We start from the raw sequence: 19,445 nt of genomic DNA on the forward strand, positions 1-19,445 counted from the left end.
GCGCTCTTCAAGGGCCAAACTAATGGTGGCCTGTTCTTTAATTTCCCTCTTAATCAAATACAGATAAATAGGTGCACATGTGCCGCACACACACAGACACGTGGATACCCTCAGCAGTCAGGTCATTAACATCCGTGCATCTCACTGATGTATGGAGAGTTGGAATCGGATTGCGCTGAAGGGACCTTTGATTTAAATCAGGTTGTAAATGCAGTCCCTCTGGTCCTGCTCGGACTGGCCATTGATTGTGTGCGTTCAATCCCCCCCGTGAGCTCAGCCTGGTGCAATCAGAGAGAACAGCACAAGGCCCCCTGACCTCTGCCCGTGAAGTGAAGAGGACTGAATATCGAACTCCTTTCTCGTTCAATTTTCACTCATCATTGTTCTGTCCGTTACTCCGGCTCCTAACGACTCTCCTGCATGAAGTAAAGCTGCCTTATAGACACATATTCACTAACCCAAACAATGTACATTTGCATGGACTCGGAGTTCATGGGGTTGTAGTTAAATGTCAGGGCTGAATGAACAAACAATCCTTTATTCAAATCGGCCGTGGTACATCAAACTGTGGCTCTGCAGGCTAATTTCACAAATTCTCAAATTCGACATGCCCAGCTAACGTATGGTTTGTCCACTGCAGGATGACAACGCTGCTCCTGATAACAAACGCATATGTGAGGGGAAAATTCCCACAATTTTCCGATGACGGGAAGAAAAAGCCACAATGTAATTGCCCTTGCATTTCAAATGAGGGGTGAAGAGAGTGAGAGGACCTGTCATTGAGATGGGGCGAAGAAGTGATGAAGAGCAGGAAAAAGATTGCGCACCATACAGGGCTCCGGGGCTATCATTACCATATCATGAGAACAATCAATCAAATTGGGTTAAAATGTACATGCTGTTTCAAGGCCACTTAGACGTGCATAATGAGATCATGAAGGCAGCACAGCCTCAGAATGTGGCACAGAGTCGGCTGTTCCCGCTCCCGGGGCCACAGGTAACCTACGAGTGATTGAACCCAGTGAGCAACACAAAGGGTTTCCACACAGCTCCATGTGTTTGTGCCTTTTATCCTTGCAATCGTGCACATCGTAAACATAACTCATTACTGTGAGGCCGGAAGATTTAACGTGGAGATCACTGCTTCATGCATGAGCATCCCCTTGGAAACATTTCCATCGAGAGTTTCCATTGCTGCTGACCTTATACTTCCCTCTCCATTCTCATCCTCAAGGACGTGCAAGGGCAAAACTTCCACTTGGGATGAGGAGGACATGGCTCCCTCACTTTAAAAGTATGTCCCCCTCAGTTGATTATTTTTCTTCGCCAGTTTGTTTGCTTATTTGTTAGTTAGCAGGATTATGCAAAAACTACTCAACCAATATCATCAGATTCTGTGGAGGGCTGATGTGTGGCCCAAGGTGCGGATCCCAATCAATGGGCACATCCAGGAATGTTTGTTTTTAATTTTATTTTCAACTTTCTGATATTCATGAGTGTTTGCAATTTGGTGCAGACCCAAATGAAAATCTGGAGCTGGTGAATTTAAAAGTTTCTTTCACAAGGGGACTGTTGGGCCTTGGCAGAGGAATGACCTTTAAGAGCAGCAGTGAGTGGTACAGTCAGGGTTGTGTGTCTGAACGCAGCCTAAAAGCAGAAAACCTGCAGAAACAACTCAAGGCTGAAAAACATGCCAACTTAGCCTTAAGGATTTAAAAAATGGTCTCTGATAGGAGCCACTGGAGCTGCTACCCTTATAAAGACTATTGCTGCTAAAGGTAAAATAATAATATAATCTGAACCTTTATCAGCATTTAATACTGGCCCAACAAAATCCTAGTATTTAAACAAATAAACTGCAAATGAAACTATCTGAATGTATCTGTTATCTATAAAGAAAGCAAAGACTCAGTTATAGGGTTACATTACAGAGATTTACAAAGACATGCATTTAAAACTAAGAATATCTAGTATCCCATCCGTCTGTCAACATCTTCATGGCTCTTTCTGAAGAGTCGGGCGATCACCAAAGTAATTGGGATGCATCCACATTAACTGCAGGAAACTGCAGGAAATTGAATGGTAATCCATGTAATAGTTGTTTGAAATATGAAAACAACTGACCAACAGACAGAGGCGAACTTTACCATCCCTACAAGGAAAAGGCCCGGCTCACTCAGACTCATTGATTCGGACAGCGTAAAATTTATATGACAGCAGCGCGATGAAATCCTATCATCACTATATGTTTCAGCTGGATGGTGATAAACAGCGGTGTTGAATTATCGCCTGGCAACACAACTATTTACACACCTCAGCAGGTAATGTCACATAACAATAAAACAGGGAAGTAACGGCGCCCTGGATGGAAATCTCGCCCCGGCAATATAACAATGCTTAGCAGAGGCAATCTTATCTAACTGGAATCTTTATAGACTATTTATATTGGGTTTGTGACTTTCTTCTATCCCAGGCTCACTGCGGAGTATGCTAATCATTTCAGTCTAAAACAAGCTTGGGGTTTTCACTCCCCAAACCCCCGCCCCCCCCCCCCCCCCCCCCCCCATCGCTCGCTTCCTCTGTTTCACAGCAAAAAAACCCTCAGAGGCTCATGTCACTTCCCTCAGCAGATGGCTGGGGCAAACACAGAATGACAAGCCTCGATTACGCTGATGCCTAAAACACGACTGCTGGAAAACAGTTTGAATCACTAACCTATTTTCACACCAGGACTTTACACACACGAGCCACACTTTCTTCATCAAAGCCTCTGTGTGAAACTTTTTCACGCAACTTCTCCGCATTCAACATCCTGACCCTAAAATAAATTACACCACAGACACACACACACACACACACACACACACACGTTGTTGGCTCAAATTTAATTCCACTCATCCCGTTGTGTTGTCCCACAGATGTACCTCTGCCGTGTTGTTTTTAGACAGCAGCCTTAAGAAACCTTTTGCTTTGCAGGGTTGCATCACTTGTAACGTCGTCTTGTCAATCTCGCAGAGTAAGCTGTATTCCCACTAGTTCACAGCAGGAGTCTTCTTTAAGCAGTCAGACGAAAAATGAATGCGGTGACATGTTTCATGATCCCACGGAGTCTGGAGGTGAAAGGATGCCGGAGGGTTCTGTTTGTTTACTGGTTTTGTTTGTTTGATTGTGTGTGTGTGTGTGTGTGTGAGGAAGACAGCACACAGGCTTATGTGTGCGCACACAGTCGAGACTCAATTAATATTTACTGTACAGAACATATTTGAGTGTTGCATGTTAGAGCATCTTTTAGACGAGGCCCAACAGTCCCCTTACATGAAATCAAGCTGCAGCACATTCCACACACTCATAAGCCGTTTTCAGACCTGACCTACAGGTAGAATCCGGAGAATTGGCTCGGGAGTTGAACGCAGTTTTTTCTGTCACACATGCACAACGCAGCGGGAGGTTCTCTGCACAGACACTTTCAACAATTCCTCTGCATTATTCACTGCGGAGATCACGTGACTTCTTAACACACAGACACCGGTGTCTTCTATGTGTATGGCTCCACTTTTTCAGCTGTAGACATCAGTGTATCCATAATATGTGTGATTATTTTCATCAAGATCACGATTATTCCTGGGATAGGATAAAAATATATAAAAACGCCCTGTTATGCCCTAAACAAGTGAAACATTCCTGGATCTGCCTCTTTCTGCAGATCCGTGCCAAAATGTTATGGATTTCTTTCTTGGTCCTCACCCATCTTTCCACTGAGTTTCATGAAAATCCTTTCTGTAGTTTTTACAACTGACAATACGATGGAAAAGGATGAAAACTAAACCTCCTCCTTCGCGGAGGTAAAAAGCATCCGGGCACTTTTTAGTCCAGGCCATAGCAGGCTGGAGCTAAACCATATTTGTCCCACTTACAATATGGCACAAGTCTAAATTAAATGCTGTCACTAAAAGAGAGGTTACGGTCCCACAAGGTTCAATAAACAGCGAGGGACAGTAAATCTGTCCTGCTCTGATTCAGAGTGCTGCGATAAAATAGTCTCGTAAAAGATGGTAAAATGTTTTTCATGAACCACAAACTGTTGTGAATGAGCAAGTTTAAGGTGCTGTGGAGATTTCTTTAATTGACTTGTGTGGGAACAGCATCACACCAGTGGTCCTCCTCACTCTATTTTAAACTGTCATTCAGGGCCAGGAGCCTACACTTTGATTACCCAGCAGAAAATCAGGCTCGCGAGCAAAGGAAGATGTAAATTAGAGTCATAACCTAATGTCTGGTCATTTTTTATTATGCTTGGCTGCTCTCTTAATGTAGAACATAGAATTCTGCTGCCCACAGTGTATGATAGTGAACTGAATGTCTTTGGGCTGGGCCTGATAATACTGATGACTAATTAAGGAACATGTAAAAGAATTTGTCGAAGCCACCATGATAAATTATAATGGGCAAATCTATTGATTGAGAAAATATAACGTAAAGAAACTGTATTTCTGTCACAAGTAAATATGTAACTTCAGCCACTAGGGGGCATCTCAATCAAAACAAAGACAAAAACCCTAGTTTGATGATGTAGTGAAGCAACATGGGAACATGTGCCGATGAAGATCTCACCAGGCGTAAATCATCTTCAGGGATGAGGTGATGTTTTTAACTTTTATTCACGTTACCCGACATACGACGATGACTAATCACGATCAATCACACGTGACCAATACAAACATTTGGAAGGATAAAAAAAAGCAGCCTGGCTAAATGTGTGTTCTTCCTGTTTGTTCTTTCTATGTTAATATTGCTCTGGCATTGCAGCTTCATCCAGACTGAAAAAGAGCCATAACTCAAAAGATCTACTTCAACAAACAGATCAAACCAGGGACGTTGGCTCATGTTTGCAAAAAAAAATCGTTGAATTCAAGCGTGTGTCTCTCTATTCATGTGTTAATTTGAGAGAGTGCGCAGACTGAGAAATGTCGGCCATTAAATTCAGTTTACTTTAATTAGCTGTTAGATGCCATGCCTCACCTCCAGCAATTACAAATCGAAGTCTCATCGTGGCCTGGACAAGCTACTGATTGACACTCCGAGTGCAGGCCCCCGCTGTCGCAGCAACAAAACCTCCATTTGTTTCCTTCTCTCAACTCGTCCCCTCGATCAAACAGCGACTCCAAATTGTGTTAGCTTTCATTAAAAAGAAATGGAGGGAGCCAGACGCAGCCGGAGTACCTGACGTGCATGGCTTATGACTCTCTTCCTGATTGTGATTATCCTAAAGCGACAACTCCATTGACACGGAGGACCCTCCCATCCCACTCACATCAACATGTGCAGGCACAGAGAGAGAGAGTGTGTGTGTGTGTGTGTGTGTGTGTGTGTGTGTGTGTGTGTGTGTGTGTGTGTGTGTGTGTGTGTGTGTGTGTGTGATTCCAAAGTGTGTGTGCATTCCCGTGCTTAATTAAGCCAACAGCTGATGGGGTTTTGAGTTCTGTAGCACTCACAGCAAAACGAATATGAATGAGCTTGAAGGTGAGGAGAAGCAGCCTCCACTTCCATGGTAACGCCGTGAGGACGCAGGAACAGAGGACTCGCTGCTGAAGGACAGCATTTGAATGTCCTCATATATCTTCATAACAGAGCAGACAGTATTGTCTTCATGAGCATTGCGCCACTTTGATCCTGCATCAGTCAGCTTTTATTACCGCCTGGAGACTCCATGCACGGCCATGTGCATAGTAACACATCTGGGGACGAATCTGCGTGACACGGGCTTTGTGATAAGGACGAAAGAAAATGCATAATGTATTTTCTTTTCTGATGTTTTATAAAATTATTTTCAGTTTATTGTTCATGAGAGATGTCGTGCCATTATTCGAGAGGGTTGGTCGTGACGGCTGAGTGCACACACAAGCTGCCAAACAGCCTTAATTTGGATAAAACTGAGTCACTTTCTGCAGATCTGTTAAAACTGAAAGAGGACAGTGTGTGTGTTTTCTTCACAAGTGGAAAATGTGTGACTGTGTGAGCAGATCAGTGCCAGTTAGGCTGGAGATATACTTGCTTTTTAACTGGCTGTGGCATGAACGTTTACATATTTGCGTATGCGCTGTTACTGGAGGAAGCCTCAGGAGGAAACTCCAGAGCTCAGACCATATAGAACTGCATTTGCATTCCTATTTGCAAAAATAAACATGGCAACATGCATTTATTATATATTATGATTCTGTGGGAAATTGGTCTCAGTGGACCGGTGATTGACATGATTGATTTCGTACACGCAGCCAAGGCAACTGATGGATTAAAGACAAAATGCACCAACTGCACCGTCCCCACTCCTCTTTAAAACACCTTCATCTTCTCAGACTCGTTTCCATATATTTACTAAACAAGAAATACAGATGCAGTAACTGCGGACCTCCTCTAGTAGCTTGTTCTCAAAGCTACTATCTGGAACTGGATTAGCCTAAACCCAACCGTGTGAAGGAGGCACATACATTTTTGACTAAACTCCAATAAATGGTCAGAAACGTAGTTAAGGCGCATTGTTGACCAATCTCAAAATTCCACGATTGACTAATTAAAACCTGGTCTGAGGTCAGTGGTGCATGTGACTGTTGCACGGTCAGTTTACCCAGATTGAAATATGAGTCTGGAACATATAGAGCGTATGCGTGTTGTACAACCTGTGCACATAGAGATAGTCTGCTTGCATCATGCTTCCATTTCACGCGTGAGCAGATGCGTTTTCCTCTGCACAGATTCGTTCTTTCTCACCACCTGGAAAATCTGCCGGGATAGTAGCAAACCCCCCAGGGTACAAGAGCACCTGGCTTCTAGACGGAATGGAAGGAGGCAACTCTGATTGGTTTACACATCCATAATTATCTAAATTAAAAAAATGTACCATAAAATACTATCAATGCACCAGACACAGTCCTGCTTTCCCCTGACATTAAACAAGCGAAAGGGGAATTAGAAATGTGATAAACGTCTGTGATGATACACACTTCAGCCCGTCTGTATTGTTCTGTGTGGTTTTTATTGTGAGTGGGTTTTAAGACAACGTCACAGTGATGTCTTCTCTACCTTGACCCAGAAAAGACACGCTGCCGCCCGCTGCTGTTTATCTTCCAGCTCGAGGCGTTGATGCTGTTTCAATGGATGACAAAGTGAGCTTCAGCGACATTAGCAGACGTGTCCTCTCAAACCCCTCGCCTTCCATCTTTCCATATAGCCCTCGATTCATGACGATCTTTTAGCACTTAACCTGCCTGATGCAGTGCCTTCCCCCACGGGACTGAATTAAAATGACTCAACAAGTATGGATCTATTACTGCGGAACGGGAGAGAGTGTGTCAAAAAAAGGAAATCCTGGCAGGTACCAGATAAAAGCCAGAAGGTATTTAAGGAAATTGCTATCAAGGCCTTGAGAGGTAATTTAACAAATCCTCCTTAGTTGTAGCTTAAAATCATTATTTTCTATTGAATATGGTTCTGGCAAATATCTTCACTGAAGAGGGTCGATAATGCAACTGCAAAAAGCTTTTCCCTTTCCTGAAAGTAATTCAAAGGGAGAATTTGACCGGACGAGCGAGAATCCAGAGAGCTCGTTTTGTTCCAGTTTAGAAATCAAAAGCACAAACCATGTGTGCACCCGAGAAACCCTAAAAGCATCGTGGTCGCAGCAGGTGTCGCATTATCGCTTCAATACCTCAAGGTAGTCTTTTGTCCAAGTGCAGAATTGTGGAGCATAATAGCAGATTCGACGTGTACGACCTTGATTTGGGCAGTCCTGTATAATTCAAATTCTCTCCTCGGCGGGGGCCGTGAAAGAGACGCATGCAAATGATAGACGACTTGTCATTCATCACTGTCGTCACCTCGTCACCCGGGGAGGAAATGGCAGCCCAGCCAAGGGTGTGTCACTTCCTGTGCGCAGCCACTTTGTCTTCGCCTGAAACCGTTTAGCTGCAGAGTTGAATGTCACGTACAGTAAATCCTCGCACGCCCACAAGACACACGTTATTATTCTTTAATGGGCACGATGTCATGTAAGCATCAATCTCCCACGCACCAGCGCACATACATGTTTTACAACTCTTTTGTTGTGACTGGAAATGTGCATGTGTTGAACTTTTTTGAATGTACGTAATTACCCAGCAGCGACAAAGCTAATTATACACAGACTGGCTTAAAGTAAACTTTTCAAACTTATGCAATACATTACACTTCCTGAAGTCATACTTATAGGATTACCCAATGGATTTGGGTTTATTTGAACTACTATACATACTCTGCATGCTGCACCACGGGTCTCTAGATGAATTTCCTGCCTTTCAAACCGGCTTTTTAGCAATTTCATTTCTAACTGGCGAGAAAAACAACTTTAGATATTCTAAGCTTTTGTAGTAAACATTTGTTTGACTCAGAATCCTGTCGGTATTTTCACAGTCAACACAGTTTCGAGTGTCTATTGAACCGCAGCCTCTTTGCAGTAATGAATGAAGAAGCTGCTGAAGATTCCTTTATTCTTTTCACAATATCCATGTGAGCTTATTTTGTAGTTGTTCTTTTATTTTTGACCACATAACAACTCTGATTTGTTCGATGTTTGAGCGTCTTCGGACGCATCATCAGTTTTGAAAAAGGTTCCACCACTGAACTGTGGTAAAACCCCTGTCGGATATAAATACTGTGATGGATCACCCACCTCGAGGGAGCGGCGAGTCTCTGCTGACGGATTTTTTTTTTGTTGAACTGAAAAGCTTAAAATATCTAAAGTTGTTTTTCTCGCCAGTTAGAAATGAAATTGCTAAAAAGGCGGTAAAATATAGGAATTTTATGCTTTGGAAATGTTCAGTCTTAAAGTAAAACATGAATAAAATGTAGGTAAGGGGATAAAACGTATATGTAACCACCATTCAGGTAAATTAGTGAGACAGTGACTGACTTCTTCAGACTGTTGCTGGTCAATCGTCTGCTTGGTGAGTAATTTAAAAGTACTCGTATTAGTTACTTTTAATAGAGATTAGTTTTATGAAATTCTGCTTTCTCTCTTTTATTTCTAAATAAAACTAGGATTAATTTTGAATCTGTCAACTCTGCTTGGCTTCAACCCAAGGTTCATGTTTCTGTGAAATCGTTTACATTTGATCTGGTTAGTTTAAGTTTCACATTTTGATTTGGGGAGCGCAGTAAAAACTTCTGTATGACATACATACGTCCTGTCATCATCACCATAGGTGGGCTGCGTCTACCTACACTTGACTTTGATTTGTTTTGTGGGGCGGGCCTGCATCTGCTGTCGGCGTGTTGTCTGTTCTGCTGTTGTATTTGCTGACTCTTTCAATTTGAATGAAGAAAATGAATTCATTTGGTAATTGTGTTGCCGCTGTTACATCATTATGGAATCATTGCCAGCAACATGAATGTCTTCATCGTTTAAACAGGATTTCAGTGGAGGTAAAGACTACAAGCATCCTGAGAGCTGCTTCGGCTTCTTTTTTTCTTCTTCTTCTACTGTTTAATGCCGTCTCAACTTCCTGCACTTGGTCTAAACTATCCAAAGGAAGGGTTCACACACTGCACACAAACCGAACCATGGTTAAATGATCCAGACCACATCTTTTGTCCTGACAAAATTTCACACCTGTTATCTTTTTTGGACTAAACTGAAAAGTCAGAAGGTCCAGATCAAAGAGGTCCTCAAACAGGTCCTCAAACAGGTGTGAACACTGCAGTATCCTCTCAGAGTATTTCACACTGAGTTTTTCCTGCAGGAGGATGTGTCCTAATGTTCTGTCCAATAAAGAACAGGTCACCCGATGCAGCGGTGCGAGTCCGTGATGTATTTTAGGACAACAGCGGAAATCTATAGTGACACCGTGTTCTGAACAATACATTTTATTGACTACGCCTGGGACTGACCAGAGACCTGCGTGCAAGGCAGTGCCAAGGAATGAATGGGTCAGATGCTGAGTCATGTCCTCTTTCAGCCTCACTGTTTGCACTCGCTCGCTCCACCGACAGCTGCCCGAGAAGTGAATGAGTGTCTGGTCGTTCAGCAGGGAGTTCAGTTCACATTTCCTTCATTCACTACATCGATTCATCCCATAGACGGAGGCAACGTGACGACTGTACCTTTGGCCGAAGCTGTTCTCCTTCCTCCGGCAGTGGAGGGTGACAACTCTGTGACCTTCACTCCTGACGTCCTGGCTCACCGTCCACGCAACCGGGTTACTGGCTCTGGCTCCGAGGAACGCCACGCCATCCTTCAGCCTGACCCTAAAACACACACAAGTGCAGAAGTTAGAAGAAAAGCCCTGAAAATAAGAGAGTATTTGAACTGTCACCAGAACGGACCACAAAATACATTTTAGAGTTTAATAAAAACACACACACACAAACTCGCTTATGCAATTTTTCTTCTTTTTCCTTTGCGACACACACAAACCCGTTAAAAGAAAGAAATCCAATGAGGCGGCATTTAAATTGTGTCGCACAGAGGTCACAAAAACAAACACTCCCATACAGACACTCAACTGGAGACTGGACATAAAAATAATTGGACCACAGGAACGGACTGAAAAACATGCTTCATTATTATAAAACCTCCTAAACCGAAGCAAAGAAAGAAGTTTGCAGTTGCAGAGTCGTTAGAAAACAACAAAAAAATTGAGTTATAAAAATGTTTCTTATTCATTCGGAATAGTTCATGTATAATATCAAGTAATATGAGAGAATTCTCGACCTTGTCAGATTGTTCTTGGGATGAATTTTGCTGCAGGAATCTTATGTACAAGCCAAATTATTTAATTTGCAGCGCTGGAAACTAGCATCAGGAGAACAGATGGTGTGTTGGCTGAACTGAAATAATTGCGGGTCACGTGTCGGGAGTTCAAATTAACCTTCTTTGAGTGTACTTATTAAATGGAATAGTATTTCCCTGTAATATCTCATCATTAAAAACAATAAAAGGAGACAAACTTCATTCCAGAGGGGTTTGGGTCATGTTCCCTAACAGCTGGACTCTAATCCGCCCTCATGCCACCTCTGCCCCGGCCCCCCCAACCCCTGCTTTGTCCCTCTATCACTTCCATTACTCCTGGTCACAGTCTGTGGGAGGCCACACAGGTGCCCGAGTACCGTGACCTACCCTTCCGCTGGTAAACTGACGCCATTACTCTCCTTCTCCTCCTGTCTCAGATGAAGTTACCATGAAGTACATGAGCTGCTCTCGGTACTTCCTTTCCCAACATGACAAATTGTTCTTATTCAATCCAGTGGTACAAATGGGGCAGAACATCTAATGTGTCTCTGTGTGTGTGTGTGTGTGTGTGCGCGCGCAGGTCTTACAACAGCACAAGAAGGTGAGGAGAAAGACACTTTTCTATTCACCAGAACATGAACGACGGGTAATTTCTCCCCACATCAAAATAATTGGAGACTGTCCTCGCTCTGCGAAGAGACTTGTAAAAGATGAGGAAAAAAGAAAGAGTACATCTGAGCATTAACAGGGGAGATAATGACATGATAAACCATGCAGCAGTCCTCAGAAGAGCACAGTCATTTCATCTTCCATGTTCAACCAGGCCGCTTTGATCTTATCCAGGCTGCAGCGGCAGGACTAACTGTCCGCCGCTCCCGACGAGCCGAGATAAAGGCTGCCGGGGTGGACGGCGCGGACAACAACCAGGAGGAGACGACTGATTGCCGTCTGCCCTCCTGTTTCCCACTCGTCACCTCGGCCACAGCACAGTAATTACTGCAGGCTCGCGAAAGCAGATTCAGCGCGACAGTGGGCCGCAGTGATAATCAACTAATGACTCTTACGGTAAACTTTGTGCCGTATTGATCAAACGCAAATTCCAATTTGAGGGAATGCGAAGGTAGAGGTGCTTTGAGAGCAGCAACTTTTCACTCTCTTTTTCTGCCCTTTTTTATTTTTTGCAAACTAGTGGTGAAAAGTTTTCGTGATTGCATTAGTGCTCAGTTTGATGACCGATTGATTGTTTCAGTCATTACCTCTGCCGGCGCCAGGGAGGTTATTCTCTTCACCCCTGTTCATTTGTTTGTGGGTTTGTTTGGAAGCTAAATTATTCAAAAAGCAACTACGCTGACTCCTATGGAATTGTGAGGAGGGGCGGGGCATGACCCAAGGGAGAACACATTAAAATTAGTTAGATTTTTTGGGGCACTTCCACTGATTTCCAGGAAATGATTCATAGATATTGATCTTGATGAGAAAATAGGCATATTGAGGGGCTGATATCTATGAGTGTGTGCAAATTGGTGCAGATTGATTAAATGTAAGGGGACTATTGGGTCTTGGCAGAGGGACGCACTCCGAGGGCCACAAATGTGAATAAGAAAGAAGACGTTCTGTTTGTTGGCGTTTGGACAAAAGAAAGAGAGCAATGTTAGAAACTCCTCTGTGCTTTTATGATGTTATGGTCGTCATTTCATAGAATAAATGATTGATCGATTCATCAATAAATCTCTCGACTCGATGGTTGATGGCAGGATCAATATTAATATCAATGTACGTTGAAGCACAGCTGAACTACAATGTCCGAATACAACCCATGGTCCGAGTACTGTGAAATCCAAATGACTTCTAATTACTAATTTCTTTCTTTCTTTCCGTCTCTCTCCTGCGTCATACTCTATTTCTCTCATATTCATTCACAACTTGACATACAGACCCAAGCATGTGCTGTAACCGACGAGCAAGGGGCCAAATTAACAAATGGCATTTTGCAAATGAGATTGGTTTGGCTAATATGACTTGGGGTGAGGGAGAGGAGGGGGAGGCAATAAAGGAAAGCAATTTGAAGGGGGAGCCTCCCCCCCCCCCTCCCCCCTTTTACATGCATCAGCACATGAAGGCGCCCCATTAATTCCATGAAACCCTGCATCAGTGGGATGAGTATTTACAGATGAGATGAGGCTCTCCCTGATTGATGCTCGGAAATGACACCCCAGGAATGGCCACTGCCCGGATAACATGTCAACCCACCTTGCACTCTGGCATGCCTCTGCTGAATGAAATACGCCACCAGAGCGCATTAATATTAATGTCCTATACACAGCACAACATTACATGGAACACAAACACTGCTGAATAACTTAAAGGCTGCGTGAGACCAGGTATTTTGTGCAAACAACCCCTCAGGTAGTAGACCTTAAACTGTCAGTGTATTACGATAACAATGAAAAATAAGTACTTTAACAGCAAAATGAAACCCAAACTCCCCACAGTGATATTGATACCTAAAAAGTTTAAAGATGCACCAAACTGCCTTGAAAAGACATTTACTGGTCAGGATGAAATTCACTCTTTAATGATAACGATCGCTTAAATCCTGGCAATTTATTAACAAATATGTCCTGAAGAGTCACAGTTTAATACAGTGCACAGGACAGATTTGTATTATATGTGAAAACAAATGAAAAATAGTACTCTAAGGCAAAGAAGGTGAAGAGGAGGCAGGGTAACTGTCTCTAAAACAAACTGCACCAAATTTCATTGATGGCGACTGTTCAGCACGGAAAGGACAAAACTGCAGGAGTTCTTTACATTTTGCTGTCGTTCAAAAACATATCTTTTGACGTCTCGTGGTTCCCATGACATTAATAGTCAATGGGACACGAGGTCTGCGTGTTTGCCGGAGTCGGAGAATATCATGTGAAAGGTCTGGAAGAAAGGTTTGGAAGAGAAGCCCTGTTTTAAAAGGTGCTAGAGCAAGAAAGAGGTGGTGGTTTATACCAGAGACCGCGCGGGCAGATTAGAAAAGACAGGCTGTGTATTAGTGGTGGATGAAAAACGACAGAGGATGGAGGGAAACAGTCAGGAGAGAAGAGAGGGGTTGGTTTATTGGCTTGGGGGATAAAATAACAGCTTGTAGTCACCTCAGGTTATTTTTGTCTATTCAGGTCTTATATCTCCCACAACAAGAGAAGAGTGTGTGTCAGTGTCATCCTCAGGAGTCCATTTGCAAGATGTTCCCCTGCATTGAGCTTTAAGTTGAAATAATGATGACAAAAGGGGAGAGAAACAGGAGGAAAATGGTTCCCTGTATTGTTGTCCACGTGGTAACAAATCATGACTGCGGCAAAGATGGAGACGGAGAAATGAGAGAAGTCGATCACTTCACACACGCACACACACAGACACACACGCACGGGTGTCGGTGTCGAGATCTGATATAATGTTAACTCATTGTGAGAGAGTGGAGCGGGTGGAGGAGACTAACCTTTAGTGGAGATAAATGAAAGTGAGAACAATTGCTCTTATATCAGCTCCGCCACAAAGGAACCATCTTTGGCTCCTCCATCAAAGAGTGGCCCCTGCAAAGGGAGGGCCACACGGAGGAAAGCTGTAATACAGCCACAGGAAGTTCATATATAACCAGCAATTGGCTTCATCATTAACTAAACCCAGATGAAAAGAATCCAGCCACTGAAAGGAAGATCGCAAATCGGTCTGGCTGTTCCATAGATAACACATGGTTTAGCATGTTTTCCAAATTTATTTCAAAAAGGTAGGTTAGCCAAATTCAATTTACCGCAGATGAGATTCAGCGAATCACAATGAGCTACTCTAGTCGGCCCGCGTCTCTTAATTCTCAAACACCTGCAGCTAAATCGAGTTATGAAATAAACGCACAAGCTGTTTGGGCCTGAGTCCCGTTCCCTCCTTCCACTCTGCATTCCTCTGCCTCCTAAACAAAAAACAAAGTCTGTCACCTCTGGGTAAAATTAAATTAGACGCTAGCCAATGACAGGTGAGCCCAGCTGGGAGCTGGTTCAATAAATTAGGAAGGTGAAACAGGGGCTTTCGCTGCAGATGCTCTGAGTCAATTAGCTGAGGAATAGTTGTCGGCGGAGTGTTTTTAGGGGCGAGTGGACACAGAAGATGTGGAGATAAAGAGAGAGCTAATTCAATTAATGAGTTTGATGCTGTTCCTCCCATTATCTGAGCTAGTTAAAAGTGCTGGCGCGTGGCAACACTGCAAACGGGGGACAAGATTAACACAATCAGATAAAGACTCTCACCAGACAAAGCTCGTCTCCACCCATGCGTTCTGCCGTCCAACCCTTTTGTCTCACTTTCAGCGTCTCTTTCCGTACGCCCCTGTGTCTAAACGATTCCTCCCTTCCCTCCTTCCCTCCCTCCTTCCATACGCTTCCTTCCCTACATACGCACACTCACGCCTATAGCTCACATCACTCTTAATCACTCTCCTTCACCAGACCTCCCCCGTTTAGCCTCGCTGCCCCACGCGTTTTTTTTTGGTTTTAATTTTGAAGGGAACCAAACAGCCTGCACTCTGTTGGTCACTCTAATTCCCTTTATATAATTACTTCAGTTTGGTTGGCTAACCTTCATCAGGTAATTTGAAGGTCTAGCAACTGAAAAGCATATGGGAACATATGAAAGGCAGCGTGTGTGGTTTCTATTCTTCTGTGTAATTAAGACTTTGTGGTGCACAATAACTGTTTTGAAAGTTGTTATGCACACTCGCAGTGAGTCTCAAGGTTTAGTTATGCTTCAACAAATTCATGATTTACCAGGAAACCTAGAGCAGACCTTCGTGGTCCTCAAAGGATGAATCCTGGAGATTTTTGAGAGCCCCGGACTATTCCTCTAGTGCCACCAGGTGGTTGATGTTGGTATTTCAAATTTGTTGGATAGATTGCCTTGCAGTGCATACGTTCATGTTTTTTATGTTCCCCTTATATCAAGCCTCACGAAACGCTAGCATTACTGCAGACTCGAGGTCCTTATCAATCTGAGTTAATCTCCGTACTTGTGTTCTTGCAGATTTGGGAAACAGTCCCACCCGAATTGAGTTCCAGTACAACGTCAACATGTAGCCAAGTAAGTGTTCTTCATCTGTCTTGCTTATTGAGAGCTGACTTGTGTGGGATTCGGGTAGACAGGATTTTGCCAGAGGCTCAAAGTGTACATTAACCAATTAAAATTAAAATGTGGTCCCAGTTTATCCCAATAATGCCTGTCGGAAAATATGATCTGGGGTTTTCGGAGTTGCGTGTACCCACCAGTGTGTTGCTTCACGTCATCTCAGTACCTTGCTGCCCAGAAGTCAGGTTGTGTCACTGTGCACATCGTCTTTGTAGAGACATCGTGTTTTATCGAGCCCTGTGGCAATTTACAGCTTGCTCTGTTGCCTGTGTTTTTGATGTATGATAACACTCCTGGTTTGAAGGAGGAAACTTGGTCTCAGAGTTCAAATATAATATTCGTTGCTGCTGCTGTTTCTGAATATATGAAGTTGAAACGCTTTTAAATACATGACTTGTTGAACGGTTTGACAAAGGTGCTGCCTCTGTGGACTCTTATGTTCGGATACACCACCAGGTTAAAAAATATAAAAAATAAATGTATAAAATGAAAATGATGACAAGGAGCATGATCCATTTAACATTTCATTTGATTTTGATATGAGGTATAGTGCGGATTTCACTGTCAGTTTTATTATTTCCCTAAAAAACCTTTGAACGCTGCTGTTACTGCTGCAAATAGTCTTCCCGTCCTCAGGAGTCTGAACTTCTGAGTTGAACTTCAGATCTGTCAGATCCAAACTCCCCGGTACAGGTGTCTGAACTCAATGTACCCTATAGTGAGAACTTTCAGTCTTTTAGTCCTGCATATTTTTTTACTAAAGCCTCACTTTCTGTCTGCTGTCCTGTCCTTATGCTGACTATTATGTTGCTATTGTGCTTGAGAAAAAAAAAGAAATCAATGAAGAAATCCATGAACTTTTTAACTTTCGGACCAAGCTGAAGATTCAGGAAATGGACACACAACGCTGACACCTGCAGTAAACAGGCCAATCCAATACAATAGCCTGCAAACAAACACTATCTTATCGCTAAACTGTCAATACCATCCCTGCATGGACTTTGCGGAACTTATTCAAAGAACAATCACTGGGTTTACCATTCCATCACTTTTTCACCTTTTAGAAAAATAGGAGATTTAGAGGAATGTTTTGTGATATATTCAAGGAAGCCTATCATCAGCTCGCCTTCGTCCACACCCTCTAATTTCCTCTAAATGTCGCTGGGAGGGCTGTTTGAAAATAAAGCCTTGCGTGAGACTTATCCTGTCCTTCACTTTGCCCTTGTGAAATGTCAATTTCACTTCTCTCCGGCATTGAGCGCCTCCTCATCTCACCGTGCTCGCAGATCAATACCTGTGTGATCCAGAGCAGACAGCGAGTGGATGTGTATCAGAGCTGTAACGGGTCAAAAAGGCTAAACATCTATCAGGGGACAAAGATGATCAAAGGGAGTAGTGCTTAAAGTGCTACTGATTCATTTCAACCTGGAGTGGATTGCATTGAGTGCTACTTAATTCAGGAGATGCTGACTGTCCCCAAACACTACGCATGTTTAAACAGACTGCAAATAAAGATGGACGACATGACACAAGATGGTGGCATTCATATTTTGGCCTCATTTCCGGATAGTGCGAAGAAGTACATATTTTAACATACAGTCTATGAGCCTACGTCAGGTAGCTAGATATGGATTGGCACCATTCAAGAAAAGAGTAGGCGATTTTCACATGGCGAGGTGAGGAGTTGCCTTCAGCCAAATTCTCTCCACATTCACGTCTGAAAAAAAAACACACACAGAATGTGGTGACGCCTCATCTAACATCTACAAGTCTTTTTCTAATTAAAAGGAAAAGCAGCCAGATGACTGACATACGGAGCCTGGACCTGAGCTCTGGGAACAAACTCACGCCTTTAAAAAAAAAATAGAAGAAGAAGAAGAAGAAGAAATAACTGTCAGAGGAGTGCGGCTGACTTCAAATGAGGAGAGGTTCAAAAATGCGAGCTGGCCATAGCCTCATGACATGAGCACATTCCTTGACAGATCAAGAGCCATCATATGGGCAGGAGCTCTGAGAAATGAATTTGAGACGAATTCAGAGAAGCCCCGGAGCTACTCGGAGGAAAGGAATATTTCATTTGAAAACCTGGGCAAGATTTGAATTATACAGTACATCTTAAATGCATCTTAGCGACGAGCAGATCATCATCTCACGTCAATGGATGACACATTATATTTGGATCCCAGGGGTCTGACGGGAGCATCGACTATCATCCACAGTCACGACGACCGGCTTCAGTCTGATGCTCAGTCTGTGACAACATCTGAAAATGGACTGGGCTTCATATGACATTAAAAATAATTAATTTCAGTGCCGCTGGCCACATATTATTGGACATTACACAAATAGCAGAATGCTTCAAACATCTTTTGCTATGATAATAATAATACGATGAGATACACTAATTTACTTCTGCATAATGCATAGCTGCTGTTTTGGGCCAGTATACAAGCCATATATATATATATATATATATATAAGCCATGACAGAGGGGGTGTATAATGTAATTAAGGCAACAAAGAGAAAGGATGAAGCCAAAAAATAATAGGACATGAAATTTCTGCTCATAAAAAGCAAAATTTATCAAAGCCTACAGCTCTGAGCAGTCGATGACTTTGTTTTCTTTAACCTCCCCCAAGCACTCATTATCTCCTCATGTCATATTATATTTAAGCTTATTTCTAAAACTGTGAGGGAAAAAAAAGAATGTCAAAGAAAGAGGCAACAAATAATGCATGATATTCTGAATAACGAAACAGGCTGGATGTGGGTGGGTACTGTCTGCAATGTCAAGAAGCTGCGTGTGTGTGCAGCGACTGTGCACATGAAAGCGGACCAACGGGATGATGACACTGAGGGGCGTGACAGCGCAACACCCACTGTGGCCAAAGAGCTAGTCACCTCCAGTACATCTCAGCCGGGCTCTCCACACGACAATGTAAAATTCATGGAACATCACCAATCTGGTGCCCTACATGTGGGAAGACTTCGACCTTCATTTGATGGGATTTGCGGAGCGAGCACCGGATTTCAGATTAACCCAAATTTGTGTCATGACGCTTTTCCTTTTTTGCCAGAATGTTCACCAAGCAGTGTTCTAAAAAACTTTTAGATTTTTCATTCGCTTTACTGCTGGATTTCAGGAACTAACTACCACTGCTGCTGTAGATTAGCTGAAGGAATGGGGTCATGTTGTAGCAGACAGACGCTTGATCCCTACGGCTGAAATTTGAATGGAGGCCGAGCCAGTTAAATAGGGGATAGGGCAAACACATGCAGACGCTGCTTCCAGTAAAACCTATTTGACACAAGGTTGAATCCAGGGGATAAAAAATTTAGACTTTTCATTGGCTGTGTTGGGTCGGACGGATGATCCAGGACTCATCCAATGTTTGGACGGACGCAGAAGGGGACCACGTGGTATAATCCCAGGATGTAGCGGGACAGATTATGGCAAGTTGGTAAACCTGATGTAGGAAGGGTTACACAGATTAACACTGATGCTGTTTGTCGGTGCGGCAACCG

General features: G+C 43.2%; 1 protein-coding gene across 3 annotated transcripts in view; it reads right to left on the minus strand.

Moving 5' to 3' along the window:
• Window positions 1–19,445, minus strand: part of LOC117772070 (transmembrane protein 132C-like) — a 129,198-nt gene that overhangs the window by 47,147 nt on the left and 62,606 nt on the right. For all 3 annotated transcript variants that reach the window (XM_034603008.1, XM_034603009.1, XM_034603007.1), the window contains one exon: window positions 10,132–10,275. In XM_034603008.1, the coding sequence (XP_034458899.1) occupies window positions 10,132–10,275 (144 nt within the window). The remainder of the gene's footprint in view (window positions 1–10,131; window positions 10,276–19,445) is intronic.

Source organism: Hippoglossus hippoglossus, chromosome 12 (genome assembly GCF_009819705.1).
Source record: "Hippoglossus hippoglossus isolate fHipHip1 chromosome 12, fHipHip1.pri, whole genome shotgun sequence".
NCBI classification, from domain to species: Eukaryota; Metazoa; Chordata; class Actinopteri; order Pleuronectiformes; family Pleuronectidae; genus Hippoglossus; species Hippoglossus hippoglossus.